Source organism: Poecilia formosa, unplaced genomic scaffold (assembly GCF_000485575.1).
Source record: "Poecilia formosa unplaced genomic scaffold, Poecilia_formosa-5.1.2 Scaffold549, whole genome shotgun sequence".
Classification (NCBI taxonomy): domain Eukaryota; kingdom Metazoa; phylum Chordata; class Actinopteri; order Cyprinodontiformes; family Poeciliidae; genus Poecilia; species Poecilia formosa.
In genome coordinates this window covers 197,177-213,381 of record NW_006800488.1, presented here as the reverse complement: position 1 = coordinate 213,381, position 16,205 = coordinate 197,177, and the positions used below count along the sequence as shown (strand labels likewise).

General features: G+C 35.0%; 1 protein-coding gene across 6 annotated transcripts in view; it reads left to right on the top strand.

Moving 5' to 3' along the window:
• LOC103129486 (discs large homolog 1-like protein) overlaps positions 1-16,205 on the top strand; it is a 119,551-nt gene that overhangs the window by 3,107 nt on the left and 100,239 nt on the right. For 4 of the 6 annotated variants that reach the window (XM_016665127.1, XM_016665125.1, XM_016665126.1 and 1 more), the window contains exons 3-4: positions 3,460-4,216; positions 6,641-6,719. In XM_016665127.1, coding sequence (XP_016520613.1) covers positions 3,460-4,216; positions 6,641-6,719 — 836 coding nt within the window. Of the gene's footprint in view, positions 1-3,459; positions 4,217-6,640; positions 6,720-8,817; positions 8,863-11,284; positions 11,662-16,205 lie in introns of those variants that run through there. The other 2 variants (XM_016665131.1, XM_016665130.1) reach the window with 2 other exon arrangements.

Sequence of the window (16,205 nt, the reverse complement as noted above, 5' to 3'; positions counted from 1 at the left end):
GCCATAACAGCAGCTAAAAAAATACTTCTAACATGCGAAAAGCTTGATTTAGCATTAATACAGTGTACAGTTAATCTGTTGGCTGTTTATTTCAAATTAAAAAATATTTTATTATTCCCAAAGGAAAATTAAATGTGGTTAGATTCTTCAAAGAGTTACTGAAGGAAGGATCTGCCAACAGCCAGATCTTCATCTAAATATTTTACAGATTTTTACATTTAAATTAAAAAAAAATATTTTACAGATTTTGGTCTAATTTCCAAAGCTTATTTTAAAAACTCCTACTTCAATTTTTCACAAACCATGAGTGTGTCTTTGTTGTTGATGATGATGAATTTTATTTCAGACAGACATTTCACCAAGAGGGAACAAAACATAATAAAAAGTAGAACTTTAATATTTTAAATGTAAATACAATGCTGTATTATCAAATGTACATGTATACTCAAACATGCAAATACATCACTTGTTTGGTGATTATGAGTCTGAGAAGAAGTAAGACGTTCTTCTAAATGTTCTTGCGGCATCACAGTTTCCTTTCTCCTCTTTATCTCTTACCAGGCTGTAAAAGTTACCAAACCTTTTGGAGTTTGCTTTGTTGATATGAGCGATGATTTATTACTTAATTGCCTTTGCATGCATACAGGGAGGGGAAGTAAAACCTACAACTTTAACACCTTCTGCTACATTCACAAAGTGGCCGTACTGCAAGTGTTACCAAGTGTTTTTGGTCTAGTTTTTAGTAACTATCTGATTACACTTGAAATGAGACAAAATTAACTTAAATGTAACTTTTTAGCAAGATACAGGAGCTTATTTTATTGAATTGGCAGATTATTCCACTAATAAGTCAACACTGTCTTGTTGTAAGTGAAATAATTCACTTCTTTCCCAATTTTAAGTAATTATTTACTCAAAACAAGCTCTTATATCTTGCTGAAAAGTTATTTGTAATTTAGTTTTGTCTTATTTCAAGTGTAATATGATATTTACACTAGAAACTAGACCAAAAATACTTGGTAAGATTTTGTGTTTTTGCAGTGTAGTAGTTTTAATAAGATAAGTGGAAGCTGTTTTAACTTTTTCTTTGAAGGTATGAAAACATGAAAACGTTTTGTTGCAGTATTCCATCTGTACACTTGAGGGCCTCAGTGCACCAGCTATCTCTATTGGCTGGCAGCATAAGCACCAAGATGTTTAGAGATTTTTATTTTAATCATATCTCAGGAGCTACTTTCTGAAGGACAGTTTTGTTTACAGAAACTTCATAGTTCATTTTATTTGTTGTTTTATTTTTTATATTTAAAATGTCTTCCAGTTACAGTGTTAAATGTTCATTAGAATTTAAAGTTTATTGATCTTTGAAAATGTGTTCTTTCATGACATAATGTTACTTGAAAATGGTCTCAAAACAACAACATTATCATTTATCACAATAACTTCTGGGATAATTTATCTTACAGAAAAGTTTGTTATTGTGACAGGCATATTTGCATATACCTGGTTCTCTGTTTTGTATATTCTTATGTTGCACGAATTTCTTACAACAAAAGAAAACATTATTTATTTGCGTCCCTACAAATATTTAGAAGCATCTACAGCTATAAATAGTTGGAAAACTGTTTTATTATAATGTCTAGATATGCTATTTACCTTTTGATTAATTTAGTTTTGCTGCCTTACATGCTTTGCAGAGATGGGCAGAGTACCCACAAGTTGTACTCAAGTAAGATGAACTCCTTCAACATATTTTTAGTTAAGTAAAAGTAAAAAGTAGCTAACACATTACTCAAATAAAACAAAAAGAAAACGTATTTGGTAAAAAAAAATTCTACTCAAGTGCTGAGTAACTGATCAAATTATCAATCATTTCATATTTTAAAATTGCATAATCAGACGGTCCAAAATATAAAGTTAAGTTGAATTTTTGGTATTTTAAGGGCATAAATGTCATTAATTCATATAAGCAACAACAAACAACAAAATCAGGCAAAATCATTTTTTTTCCCCACATCAGTTTATTTCAATAAAAAAAAACTTATGAAACTTTAACAGAAACTCCAGGTGTGTGTCTGATGAGTTTTTGGTTAAAACATGTTTGTTTTTCGCTCAGTAGGTAGATAATCCATAAATCTTATGGATTTAGTAGAAATACTTTATAATTAAATTACTCAAGTAAACGTATTTTGTACAGCACAGTAAAAGTACATAAAAAAAGTTATTCAAGTAAATGCAGCTAGTTACTAAGAGAGAACAGCAGCTGTCACCTTGACTAAATCTGACAGAGAACAGCATGATTACAAAGAGGCTTGTAAGAAGGAGCAGCAAAGGTGAGGAAGCTAAAGCAGCTTGTCCATAAAGCTCAGTATGACATTTGCTAATTGAAAGGTGAGTGATTAGCAGATGTGATCTGGCTTTGAGTTTGTTCGTTCTCTAAGGAGGAAAGGGCTCTGTATTTTTTTGGTAGCTGGTGTGAAATAAAATAATGGCGTTTCCCTCTGTGTTTTATAAGCCTGGCGAGCATCATGTAAGTTTGAACAAATATGTAAAAAAAAAAGAAAAAATGTGCAAAAGTCTTCCAATAACATAATTACCTAGTGATATTTTCAAATTTCCTGTCAACTTTAAACATAACTCAAAAACATGTTTGGCTGCTGCAAAACAGCCAAAACACTGAGGAAATCAAGTTGGAGGTCAACATCAGTCCAGCAGCTTCTGCCCCTATACATTAAATAAAATACAATAAATAACCATAAGCAAACTTCAAAGCAACAACTCTGTGAGAAGTTAGCAACAGTTAGCAGCAGTTAATATTTGTAAAAATAAACATAGCTAAAAAGTGCAACATTAATTAGCAGTTAAAAACGTATACAAAACATGGCAAAATTACTCTTGAAACTCTGTAAATGATTAAATTTGTCTAAATAAAATATGTGTTAAAATATAACATTTGTAAAGAAAACACAGAGCTGATCCTAATACACACCACAGTTACCAAGGCAACAGAACAAAGGGGGAGGAGCTGTCAGTTACGGGTTGCTATGGTAACCACCAACTGTCAAGAGCAGCAGAATGAACTTTGATACATTTTTAATTCAAAGAATAAATAAACAAATTTGGACAAACTTCACATCTGTAATATTGTTGAAATAAAACTCTGGTACACATTGACCAACGTATTTGTTTTGTGTAATTTTGGCACTCATCAGAATATAATGTGTGTTCAGTTGTTGACTGTATGGTGTTTTCTTTATAACTTTGTAGTTTTCTGTTTTTATTATGTAAAACACTTGAAGCACTCTGCTGCCGCAGTGCGCTATACAAATAAACCCTCTACTACTGAGCTTAGCAAGTTTTCTGGGGGAAACCCCTGGTGTTAATTATTATAATCATTACTACTTCTTATGAACTGTTTCATTAATTCTTTAGTCATTGTTCAAAGCTCTGATATCTCCACAGATATACAGGAGTACTACGAGGTGACAGTCCTGCAGGACACTCAGTGTACTGAGAAACTTGCAGCTCCGGCAGAACAATCACCAGTAAATCCTTCGAGTCCCCCTGTCTCTGGAGAACCATCCAAACCCAGCAAGACCAAGTCTATCAAATCCACCTCCCTACCAAACCAAGATGGAGCGCCTACAAAAACATCGTCTTCTCCTAAAAGACAGCTCAGCTTGCCACAGTCTCACTCCACCAAAGTAAAGTGCCGTGCTCCTCCTCCACCAGTCCAACCAGGAAGCTCCAAGTCTGCAGAGGTGGTTATTTCCAAACCCTCTTCACCCTCTGCTGCCAGTGTTACTGTCAGCAGTGTGGAAACTCCCAATGTTCCCACTGAACCATCTCAAAATGGAACCAAATCGCATGCAACTGACGCAAAGTCACAGAGTACAACAAACCCAAAAAACCCAGCTGCCTCTAAAGACCTGAACCTGGTGTCTGTCTCTGCGCTCGTCTCCAGCACCATCCAGGGTCTTGTGTCACCAACCACTCCAGATAAAGCTACTCCTACTAGCATCACTCCAACCACCAGTCCTGGTCTAAATACAGGCTTGGGAGCTGGTGTTTCTGCAGCTGCTTCCATCAATAAAGATCCAGGAACGAGCGTCGTCAATGCACGTAAAAGTCCAACAAGCCCCAGCCATGGAAAAGTCACATTTGAGAGCAAAAGTCCAATGAGTCCTTCAGCAAAACAAAGCAAAGGATTTCCTTTTAGGTATGCTAGCGCTCTTATTTCCTTGTTGTTTGAGCAGTGGTAGTAATACATTTGTTGACAGTTTTGTTATTGAGTTGTAGGACACATTTAACAATAGGAAACAGTTGTCCAATATATAATATTACTAGGGCTGTGGTAAATGATTATTTTAGTAATCGAGTAATCAATCAATTGTCCTGTCGATTAATTGAGTAATCAAATGGGAAACTGTCCCGTATCGTTAGTAACCACCTAAGCTCGTAAACCACTTTTTTTCTCGCTCTCTGTGTCGACTAAGCTACACGCTGAAGCGTTACCGTAGTAACTGACAACAACACCACTTTATGTTTCAAGATTCAGGCTCAATGCTTATTTTTGATTAGCACTGTGGTAGACTAGCTATTAGCTAAGCTAACACTGCAGTGGTTGTTTAGCTAAACACCTGGTCTACTGATGATCTGTAAGAGTTGGTGACTAGGTTGCCTTTTTTCATTTTGTAACTGAATCGAAGCATAAAATTACACAGCACATCTACATTTTAAGGTTTTCAAAGTCAAGCTAGCATAATTAGCCTACTTTCCTCTCCCTCACTATTTTTTCTTAACTGAAACTTTTTCCTAACCTTGTTATCCGACTCGCATGCAAGACATCCTGTTGTCTTAGTGTTGACAATTAGGAGCAAAGCACTTTGTCCCTTTTTTCTTTATGTATCAAGCGTACATTTACTATTTAGCGCATTATATTAATAACTTAGCAGCTAAAACCAATGTTAGCAAGCAGCTTTTTACCCTCCAGCAGGGAGATGTGTGCTGGATCTTGCACGTGTGACATCATTCTGCAACGGACCCATATGACAGAATCTAGTAAAAAACAATTCAGTTTCTTTTTTAAATAAGAAAAAAATGTATTGCTTGAAATGAAATATGATTCAAACCTCTTTTTGTCTCAAGTAAAAACTAAAAGTTTTTCACACACTTCAAAGTCTAAAAACAGATGATAAATAAAACACATGAACTTCACTTAATTCTTTTTTCACTTCAATACTTGTCTTGATGAGCATGTATATGTAATATTAACTAATATATGTTTCCATGTACACGTGTAACATGCCAGATTCTGTACTAACAGTCACAGATAGGTCACTTGTTAGCAGCCATGAATGAGATCTATGCATGCAGTGGATGTTTCCTGATGAGGTCTTCATTGTGAAACATTAATTCTGTTTTTCTCTTCATACACTGAGCTGAGCTATGTTTTCTTTTTAGCGTAAAATGATCCCACACTTTTCCTGTCTCCATAGCCGCTGTTAGCACTTAGCATCCATCAACAGCTCATTGGCGAAAGTAAGAGTGTTGTGCAACACAAACAATCATCCGGACAGAACGTAGCGCACTAGTGTGCAGCAGATAATCTGCCTCAAATTTTAAGAATCATCATTCGATAAATCATTACAGCCCTAAATGTTACTGTAGACACAATTGTGGACTTAGAAGGACTTCGAACTTATCTTGAGATTTGGGTGGAAAGACTTGGGACTTGTAAAACAGTAACTTAGTTCCACCTCTGCAAATATCTTTTCCTAACATGTCTAGGTTAAATACGGTCCTGTAATCACTTACTATTTAAGTATCAAGATTAGCTTCCTTAAAAGAGGTTTTATCACTGCAGTTGCCACGGCCTGTGGAGTTTCTGCCATCTGCAATATTTCAGGTGCAAGAACGCTTTTTATTTTATTCTGTGGGAAACAAATCAAGACGCTACGTCCTGGATTAAGACATGAACAGATGTTTTTAATCAAAAATAGGTAAAATATTTACATGCTGCATTTTTGGAACCACACAGAGTGAGTTCCATGGTTAGTTTGTGTTTTTAATTATTGTTTAGTTTTATTTTGTTGTGACTAATTGTCTAACTCAGTTAGTTTTAATTATAGTGTGTGCACTAGTTTCTATTACTTATTAGCTAAATATTTTTTAGGTTTTATCAGTTTAAGTAGTAGTTTTAGTTTTACATATGTTGGTAAATTTTTAGATACAGAATTTGAAAAAGTCAAAGTATTGTAATTTTACACCTCAATTAGGCAACAACGACTCAACAGAGAATAACATTTAAAAAAATGTATTCAACTATTGCAGAACAATATCTGACGGGCGTTTTCTCCCAACGTCCGCCATTTTGCAGGCTGGAGTAAGATGAGGACGAGTTTGCGCTCCACATTTTGACGTAAACCTTTCGTGTGTGTGTGGCTTCAAACACACTAAAACAAAGGACACAACTTCAGTGTGTTTTATAAAAGCTTTATACAGTTCCTCTTAATTTTATTTTTTTAATTTATAACAAAAATCTGTTTTTAATTTTAGTTTCTGTTATTTTGTTAGTTTTAATTAACTTTAAAAACCTTGGTGAGTTCATGCGCTGACATTTCTTTCTTCTTTCTGTTCCCAGTCCAACCAGCCCTGGGCAGGGAAAGGCTACCAGTGATAGCCCCGGCTACGGACCTGCAGCCCCACTGGCCTCAAACAAGGTAAGCCATTTCTTTATTCTGTATCTGTGCTGAAGGAAATGTGGAGAAAGTAACTCACTGGTGAAGCTTGATGAGTTTAGAGAGTTTGGTTATGATTTGCTTCCAAAAACAAAATATTTGCCTCTTTTTCCAGATTTTTCTTTTTCATTTCTTTCCTTTGCAAAGTGCTGGCTGTTTTTAAACAGTTGCATTTTCATGGCTTGCATTACATTATGTGACATGGCAAGTGGTGTCAGTTCACTTTGATACGATAATATGGTTTAGTATAATGCAAAAAAAGAAAAAAAATGTTGGAGGATTAATGGAAATAGTGTTGCTGGTTTTGTATGCACATTGAGTTTTGACTTCCTGCTGTCTCTGGAGATTTGGCTTGGGACTTATTTGTAGTTCTTATCTAAGGTGTACATTTTAAATTATTTTTACAAAATCTGTGAAAAGATATCTGCTCCTGCTGGTCTGAATTATTGACATTTCTGTTCCGCTCAGATTCAGTTATAACCGGAAAGAGAAACTTTTTCTTTTAGTTCCACTATAAGACCTAATATAGTTTCTGAAGATGCACAGATTGACCAACCTTTGTTTCTCCTTTCATTTCTGATTTAGGTGCACCCGCACTAAATTGGAACATCATTAACAAAATAATGTTATGCAGTGTAAAAAACGGAAACTCAAATATTATATAAGCTCAATCAGAAATAAAATTAATGTGTTTCTTTCTGCTACATTTGAGCTCATAACTTGCAGCTACAAAAAAAAATAATTTCAGACAATTTGGAGAGTTATATAAAACCAATGAAAAAACTTTTTAGATATTTTATGTCCACATTATCTCCTACAACCGTGAAAAATTCTTCTGACTTGACAGTTTTCCAGCAGACACGATGAGAATAAGCCACAAAACATTATTGCTAATTGAGATTCACGTCTATGGAGAATTTTATCAAAACATAACAACTGAAGGAAAAATAAAAGTTGAACAAACAGCAAAAATAACATGAGAATTGGATTTTAAATTAATCTAAAAATGTCTGAGTATTTTTTTTTTTTAGCTTTGGAGCTCATAAATTTCCATGTTTTTCTAGAAAATTTCTGACATTAATCTTCAAATTTTTGAGTGTTTTTCTTTTATCTTTTGAGATTTGTCAATAAAATGATGATAGGTACTAGACTCAAAAATTGCAGATGAGCAATAAGTCATGTTCAGTTGTTGAGTTCATGTACTCGACATTTTAGAAAATAAGGAACTGATGATATTTTTGCAGTATCTGTGAAAAAGTCTGTTAATGCTCTGTTCATTCTGAAGAACATCAGAATGAACAGAAATAAATTAAATTAGTAAAATAAACAAAATTATTGACTTCCAATCAAAATTATTATTAATGATGTGTGACTAAAAACATGCCAGAAAATAAAATTTACATCACTGTGTGAAGATTTTGGTTCTTAAGGAGCCTCAAGATCATTTCTACCAACAAACTTGAAAGTAGAGCATCTTTGCTATACTGCTGTCACTGTTCACTCTATCTAACCCCCACTTCTACCAGAGATCTGACCTGATAAAGCAGTGGAGAGTGGTGTGTGTGTGTGTGTGTGTGTGTGTGTGTGTGTGTGTGTGTGTGTGTGTGTAGTATCTAAATTTTTGCATGCGCTCATGTCTGTGTACACATGTCTGTCTGCGAGTGTTTGCCTGTTCATCCATGTGTGTGCACCAGTCTCTAGATGCCGCCTGTTTTCTTTTTTTTTTTTTATCTGCTGAGTTTGGTTGGCGTGCGTACGCGGATGTATATTTATATACACAGATAAATCTATTTCTGAGCCGTGCGCTCCTCTACGAGGTCAGAATGTGGAAACCGGCTGCCATTAGCCGAAGACGGCAGCTGAGAAACCAGAGAGCGGGTGGAGATGCTGCGCTCTGGTTGCCATGTTTCCGAGGCGGCCTTTGATTTAGCTGACCGCTCTGGCGAAAGGACAGGTGGAGAAACGGGGTCAAGAGAAACCGAGGGATAAAAAAACAAAGACAAAGAGACGGCAAAGAGCAACAAATAGCTGTCAGGATGAGGAAGTTGGTCCTGGGAGGTAATTTGGTGAAAGTTAGCCAAGCAGGCTGGTGAGGATGGACTGCATCTGCATCCTCACTACGAAGGTGAGACATGAACTTTCAAACCAGGCGATGACTTGAATTTATCCAGTGATTGCAAAACTTACAAGTTTACATTGTCGTCTTATCTGAGAATATATTGATAAAACCAAAATTACTTCCTTCCCTGTGTAAGGAAGTATTTTTTTGTGTAGTCTCTACTCTCTAGAGCAAATATCTTCGTATACTTGAAATAAAACAAAACTAACTTACAAGTAACTTTTCAGCAAGATGTAGAGACTTGTTTTAAGTAAATAATTCCTTTATATTGATGAAAAAGTGCTAGTTCCATTGGTAGATTATTTTACTGCACCGTTACCTAGCAACCTCAGCAAAGCCTTGCCCGTCACCTAGCAACCGAGTTCTAGTTTTGCTGGCAGTTTATTTCACTTCTATTTCAAATTTGCAGTAAAAAAAAAAACTGGAGATTTGTTGATTTTGTGTGAATTTTCCAGATTTGTGTAAAACTGAAGGGACTTATTGATGTAATTTGGAGCCTAGAGGGCCACCTAAAAAGCTACGGCGCGCCAGATTTCGCCCCCGGGCCTTGAGTTTGATACCTCCAATTTCTATCTTTCTATCCCAAAGAAACAGATTTTGTTTATAGTAGAGGTAATGGAAATCTTGAGCTGTTGTTTAGCTGTCAGTTTGACAACATGTGGCTTCCTGAGAGGCAAGAAACTGGGTTGACGGGACAAACAAAAGACTGCCTGACCCGATGGGAACACACCAGTTCACTGATCTCTGAAGGAGAGAAAACACTGCAAAAACAGGATGGAAAGTAAGCTAATAAGCTAATATATTAAGCATTTATGTGCACTCTTTTATTATTCTTTTGATTATTTAGGGTAAAATAGACTTATGATGACGTTGTAAATAAATTTTAAAAAATCAAGAGGGATGCCTACATAAGAAAAATCGTTAAACTTTTGTAAGTCAACTTTAAAATGTGACATTTTTTTTAGAAATTAAACTGCTTTTGAGAATGTATCAATAAAATAAAAATGTCTTTCTGATATCTGTTGTGTTAGCAACTAGCATTTTCACACACAAGTTGCATGTTTTTTTATAACACAATGTTATCTCATTGGTGCATTGCCACACTGATCCGGCAAGGTTAAAGACGGCGACTTTTGTGACCTTGAAAAGCATGGATTGCTCCACTAAGCCCACGAACCCATTAATCTTGCCAGTGGACTTTTCCGAAGTAACCTGGCGAGTCTTGAAAAAGACAGCAGGGATTCCATCTCACATTCATTCGCTTAATCTGGTTTACCTGATTAAGGTAATGGATTAAAAATGAGAGGGTGATGGCTGAGGTTGCAGCAGGAAACTGTTGCTGCACATTCCTCTGAGTTCCAACTTTTACACGTTTCTAGTGTGACAACAGCAAAGTTGTAGTATGTAACTACATATAAAATATTGTTTTTTACATATTTGTTAAAACTGTCACCATGTCGTGTTACGAGACGGATAATCTGTGAAGAGATCAAGCTAATCCACCTCAGCTCAGTGCTACTATTGCTATCTGAATAAATACACCGCTCCTGCCCAAACACAACCAATCAGAGCGAAGAGGAGGGGCCTGGTGCTGTCATTCAACCTTATCTACTTGCTGCTAAATGTACTAAAGGCAGAGAAATAACTCACCATTACAGAAAATTCATTTATCTGTCAGCAGCTATGCTAACTAGCATTAGCATTCACGACAGGATCTGCTACCAGGAAGAAACTTACAAGTTGCTTACAGCTCTAAGTCCCACCTCCTAGCTCTGATTGGTTAGGACTGGGAGTACTGGGAGAAGGCAAAGGAGTTAGATTTTTTTCACAGATTGTTAGTGACAGTTTCAACAAATATGTAAAAAATATATATGTATGCACCATGCTAACTAGTCTTAGGATTTTTAAAATTATTTAAAAATTACTAATTTCAATGGCAGATTATTTCACTTAAAACATGGGAAAATTTAATCAGTATTACTGAGTTATTGACTTAAAACAAGTTCCTATATCTTGCTGAAAAGTTACTTGTAAGTTAGTTTTGTCTTATTTGAAGTGTAGCATATTTGCACTAGAAACTAGACCAGAAATGATACGTTTTTCAGTTTTTTCAGTGAATATGTTTTGATTTTAGAATATTTGGTATTTGACTCATTCTCAATAAGTATTTCTTCTATCTTTCCCAATCCTCTTTCCCTCTTTGATTTAGCGAGTCTAAAATGCAGCTCTGGTTTTATCAGTAATTGCTGTTTGGCCTTTCTGTCACTGTCCCATTATTCATCAGGAGTGCTGGAGTTCCTCCTAAGAGGCTTACCTTAGGCTCCTAATAGACTTTACGAAGGTGGAGCTATTTTAGGACGGACAAAGAAGCGAAAAGCAAAAAATAGAGACGAATGCACACTGACGTTTACTGCATGACGTTGCTGCGTACTCAGTTTTATTTGGCTTTTTTAAACTTCGTTTTGCCTAAAAATGACACCCTGCGTCACTGCAGGTGACCTTTCATCCGGCTGGCGTTGTGATGGGACTTGGAGGAGGGGAAATGACCAAGTCATGATTTAATGGGGAACAGAACCCCCAAACGAGATGGAAACAAGAGATCTGGTTCTGAGTAGGACTAACAAAGGAATGTAAGACTCTGTTTACCTCCATCTATAAAAACTTGAGAGAAAAGATGAAAAGTCTTAAAGGATTTGTGTAGTAAAGGAAAAAACCAGGACGAGGCTTTGGATTTACCTGCTGGTCCAGCATGCATGAGCGCTACTTTTAAAGATGGAGCACAGCAACTCTACTTCTTCAGACAATGTAACGTATTTATTTTGTTTAAAAAATGAATTTAGTCCTTTCATTTTTTAGTTTTTATAATATGAGTGATGAAAAAATGTGGAATTTCACTCATCGTGCTTTTTAAATTTAGCTTTAAACTAGTTAATTTTACATCAAGCACATTTCTGTTCTAATATTTACATGTTGACAATGTCAGGATTTTTTTTTAAATGAGGTTCAGAGTAAAGACAAAACTTACTTACAAGTAACTTTTTAGCTTGTTTTAAGTCAATAATTCCTTAATATTAATAAAAGTTTATTAGTTCCTCTCGCAGATTGTTTCACTTATAACATTAGAAAAAAGTGAAATAATCTTCCAAGGGAACTAGAACTGGGTTGCTAGGTAACGAGCTGGGCTTGGCTGGTGTTGCTAGGTAACGGCACAGGGCCTTTCCCTAGTGAAATAGGTGAAATAATCTGCCAATGAAAGTTCAACTTTCTCGTCAATATTAAGGAATTATTTACTTAAAAAAACTGTCTTGCTGAAAAGTTACTTGTAAAGTCACAATATACAAACCAATTAATCACATAATAAATTAAACTATCTCAATCATTCCATTTGCATGATTTATCGTTTTTCTCGTCTCTTTCTACCAAAATTGATCTTAAATCTGGTGCTTTGGTTTCAAAACTGGTAGAAAGAGACTTCACAACTCTTTTTATTTATTGTTTATGATGTTTTGTTTATTTATTTTGGGTATTTAAAATGTCTTTCCGTTCCAGTGTTTAAATGTTCATTATAATTTAAAGTTTATTGTTCTTTGAGAATTACTGGAAAGTTGTCAACAATATTTATCGCAATAACTTCTGGGACAATTTATCGTCCAGCAAAATTTGTTATAGTGACAGGCCTAATTTCAATATATATTGTAGAATCTAGACAAAATGTTTCTGTTTTTACAGTGCATATAAAGGCACTTGACTCAGTCAGATTCAGATTAAGTCAGCAGACATTTACTACTTATTTCCTTAATCAAAATTGCACCTTTTGGGGCATCAAAAAACAGAAGCTTATCCATGTTTTTAGGAACTGTGTCAGACATTGTGTGCAGCAGCAATTCTGGCTGACGTTCAAGAACAGCTGAGTAACTGAAGCGCATTAGTCGGTGCAGAAGTTGTGGATTCACTAAGCTTAGCACCTTGCTAACTGTTTCAGAGAAACCACATGCTTCAAAGTCTGTTTAATGCAGACTTTGTCTGCATTAAACAGGTGTTGAATCGAAATCTGTTTGGTTTGTTGTTCCGCACTAAAAAAAGAAGAAAATGGAGCTCCAAATTTAAAAAGTTATGATAATTTGTTGGATGTAATCGAATGAAATAAATATTATAATTTGTTGGATGTAATCGAATTAAATAAATATTAGATTTACAATCTAGTATTATATAAATAGAAAGTTAAGTTGACATTTTGGTATTTAAATGACAATAATTCATATAAATACCAAAAAATAACAAAATTAGGCAAAATAATTAGTTTCCAAATCAGTTTCGTTCAATAAAAAAATAATGAAACTTTAACAGAAACTGCAGGTGTGTGTCTGTGTCTGGTGAATTTTTGGTTAAAACATGTTTGTTTTTCATTAAGTGGGAAGAAAATACAGAAATTTTACTCAAGTAAGAGCAGAAATACTTCATAATTAAATTACTCAAGTAATTGTAATTGAGTAAAAGTAACTAGTTACTACCGAGCTCTGCTTATCTGTAGTAGGAAGGAAACTACAATAATTTCTACAGTCGACCCTGAGCAGCAAATCCCACTAGGTGGATGACTAATCTTTGCTATCTGCAGACATTCACTACAAGAGGAGATATAAAATATACAAACAATTCATCTGAAAACCAATTATTTTCCAGCTCCGTTTTTAGACGGCAGACTGTGGTTACAGGAGTCAGACTGATTTATTTATCCCGCTGAGTCTTGGACTCCATGATGTTCTGCCAAACCAGATCGCTCATCCGACCCGATCCTCGCATGATTTTGTGTCAGCGTTCCAAAGAGTTTTCCTGTAAATGATTAATGCGACCGAAGTCAGGCGACTCTGCAGCTCCAGGACAGTCGGCTCTCCCAGATCTTCTGTTTTTCTGTCCTGGTGCAACGTCGAATCATCCCCCAGGCAAACACACCCAACATGAAACAATTAGTTCCCATATTTCACTGTTTGTCTGGTTAATTATTGTGCACCAGAAGCTAACATTTTTGCTGTCGCTCAGCAGGTGTTGAATCGAAATCTGTTTCGTTTGTTGTTCCGCACTAAAAAAAAGAAGAAGAAAATGGAGCTCCAAATTTAAAAAGTTACGATAATTTGTTGGATGTAATCGAATTAAGTTTGTCAAACTTCATTAAACATTAACATTTGCTTGGATAAATGTAATTTAGTCACTCATTAATGAAATTAATGAATTTATTTTTAAGTTGGATCACCATTTTTTTCAGTGTGGTTTCACTAAATCGGCTTCACATGACAAATAAGACAAAGTTACATATTCATCTAATTTTTACAAAATAGTTAATATAACAACGATAATGCAAAAAAATAACAATGATAGCTTAGTCAGCTTTATATAAGAGGATTAGGACCTCTGGGGAAAGAAATCACAATATCAAACTTTTTTTTTTGTTAGAATTTTGATTTTAAACTCAAAATTTGACTTTTTTTCCCCTCAGAATTCTGACTTTTTTCTAAGAATTCAGACTTTTGTTTCTACAGATTTCTCACTTTGATCTCAGATTTCTGATTTTAACCTTCGGAGATCAAAAGTCAGAATTCTAAGGAAAAAGTCTGATTTTGTTTTTGCCCTAATATTCTTCCGTATGTCATAGTGAAGATCTGTTCTGTTGCCAACATAAAATAAATATTAAAGTTGTATTTTGTTGGATTATCAAATATTATTTGGCTGCATACTTCTCTTCCATCAGGTTTCATTGTGTTTGTTTTCTTAGTTTTGAAAAGCCTTTTGAAAAATAAATCAGACTACTTTTTTTTTTACGTTTTCCCTAATTTCTTCCATTACTTTAATAAGTATTTATAGTAAATGTTTGGAAATGTAATTTGACAAACGTAAAAACATCTTTTCTAGTGTTTGTTAACAACAAGCTAACAAAATTAGCTTTAGTTGGGTCAGTTTGGAGCTGATTTTTTTTTTTTTACACTATTTGTTCAGTTTGTTAGGTCTTTAAAGCTTAATGAGGTTCAGGTCATTAAATTGTTTAATAACTTCAGATATTGCTGTGTTCATGTTTTACCACATAGTGGCACTGTATGAATGGATGTACTATTTATGACCCCAACTCAGCCATAAAATGCTTCCTAATGCAAAACCTTCACATCTACAATTCAGCTTCATCAGCAGCTCAAACGTCTGTTAGTATTTATAATTACTAAAGGCTCTAAAAATAACCTCCTGTTAATATTTCCCTTCTGCTCAGTTGATTTTTGCTGGGATGTTTGAGAACCGAGACGATGATGGACTCAGTTATCGGTAACCTGAATTCACAGCTGCTTAAACAAATTCAGCCGTTTTTTAATGCTGCCTGCAGTTGTTAGGAATTGCTCAACGTGGAGAACGCTTTGATTGGCTGGGAGAGAGCGTAAGAGGCTAGCAGTGTAGTTATTTCTGTGCTGGCTGACCTACTAATGTTTACATGTAGTGCATCATTAGGTGGCTTCCAGCCTCATCCTGACACCTTTCTTTCATTTGTCTCCTGCATGTTTTTAGTTTTTATTCGTCCAGCACCTGGAGAGATGTTGGTATTAAAGCCAGTCTTAAAAATGACAGTTTTTTTTTTTTTTTTTTTTCTTTTGGCTTTTTCTGTGCAAATTGTTACTGTGTATTTTTAGTCGGAGCTGGACAATAACTTCTTACATTTGCTCAGTTACATTTATTGAGTAATGTTTTTGAAACAAAATCTACATTTTGGAGTATTTTTACTAGGTTCTACTTTTTATTTCTACTTGAGTAATTTTATCATGAAGTATTTCTTCTCTTACTTGAGTGAAATTTCTGGATTTTCTACCCGCTGAATGAAAAACAAACATGTTTTAACCAAATATTCACCAGACACAGACACAGACACACACCTAAAGTTTTTGATAAAGTTTATAAGTTTGTTATTGAAAGAAACTGATTTTTAAAACTTTTGTTTTTTTTTTAGTTATATAAATTATTGTCATTTTGATCCAAAAATACCAAAATCTCCATTTTACTCGGACAAGTAAGAGTAAAAATACTCCTTAAAGTAATTTTTTCTAAAGTTACTCAGGTAAATGTAACTAGTTACTGCCCAGCTCTGCTATAGTTTATAAAGTAGATTTTTCATCAGAATCTTTTTCCGTTTTTCTTTTTTTTCCGTTGTTTTCTTCGGTGACCCCAAGTGACGCTTTGTTCTCTTCCTGCTCTGCATTCTTCCACTTTCCATCTTATTTACCGTCACGCTGAGTTGTTTGTTTTCAACTGAAGGTGAGAAGCCAAAGGCAGCCGCAGAGACACCACTGTGTGTGTGTGTGTGTGTGTGTGTGTGTGTG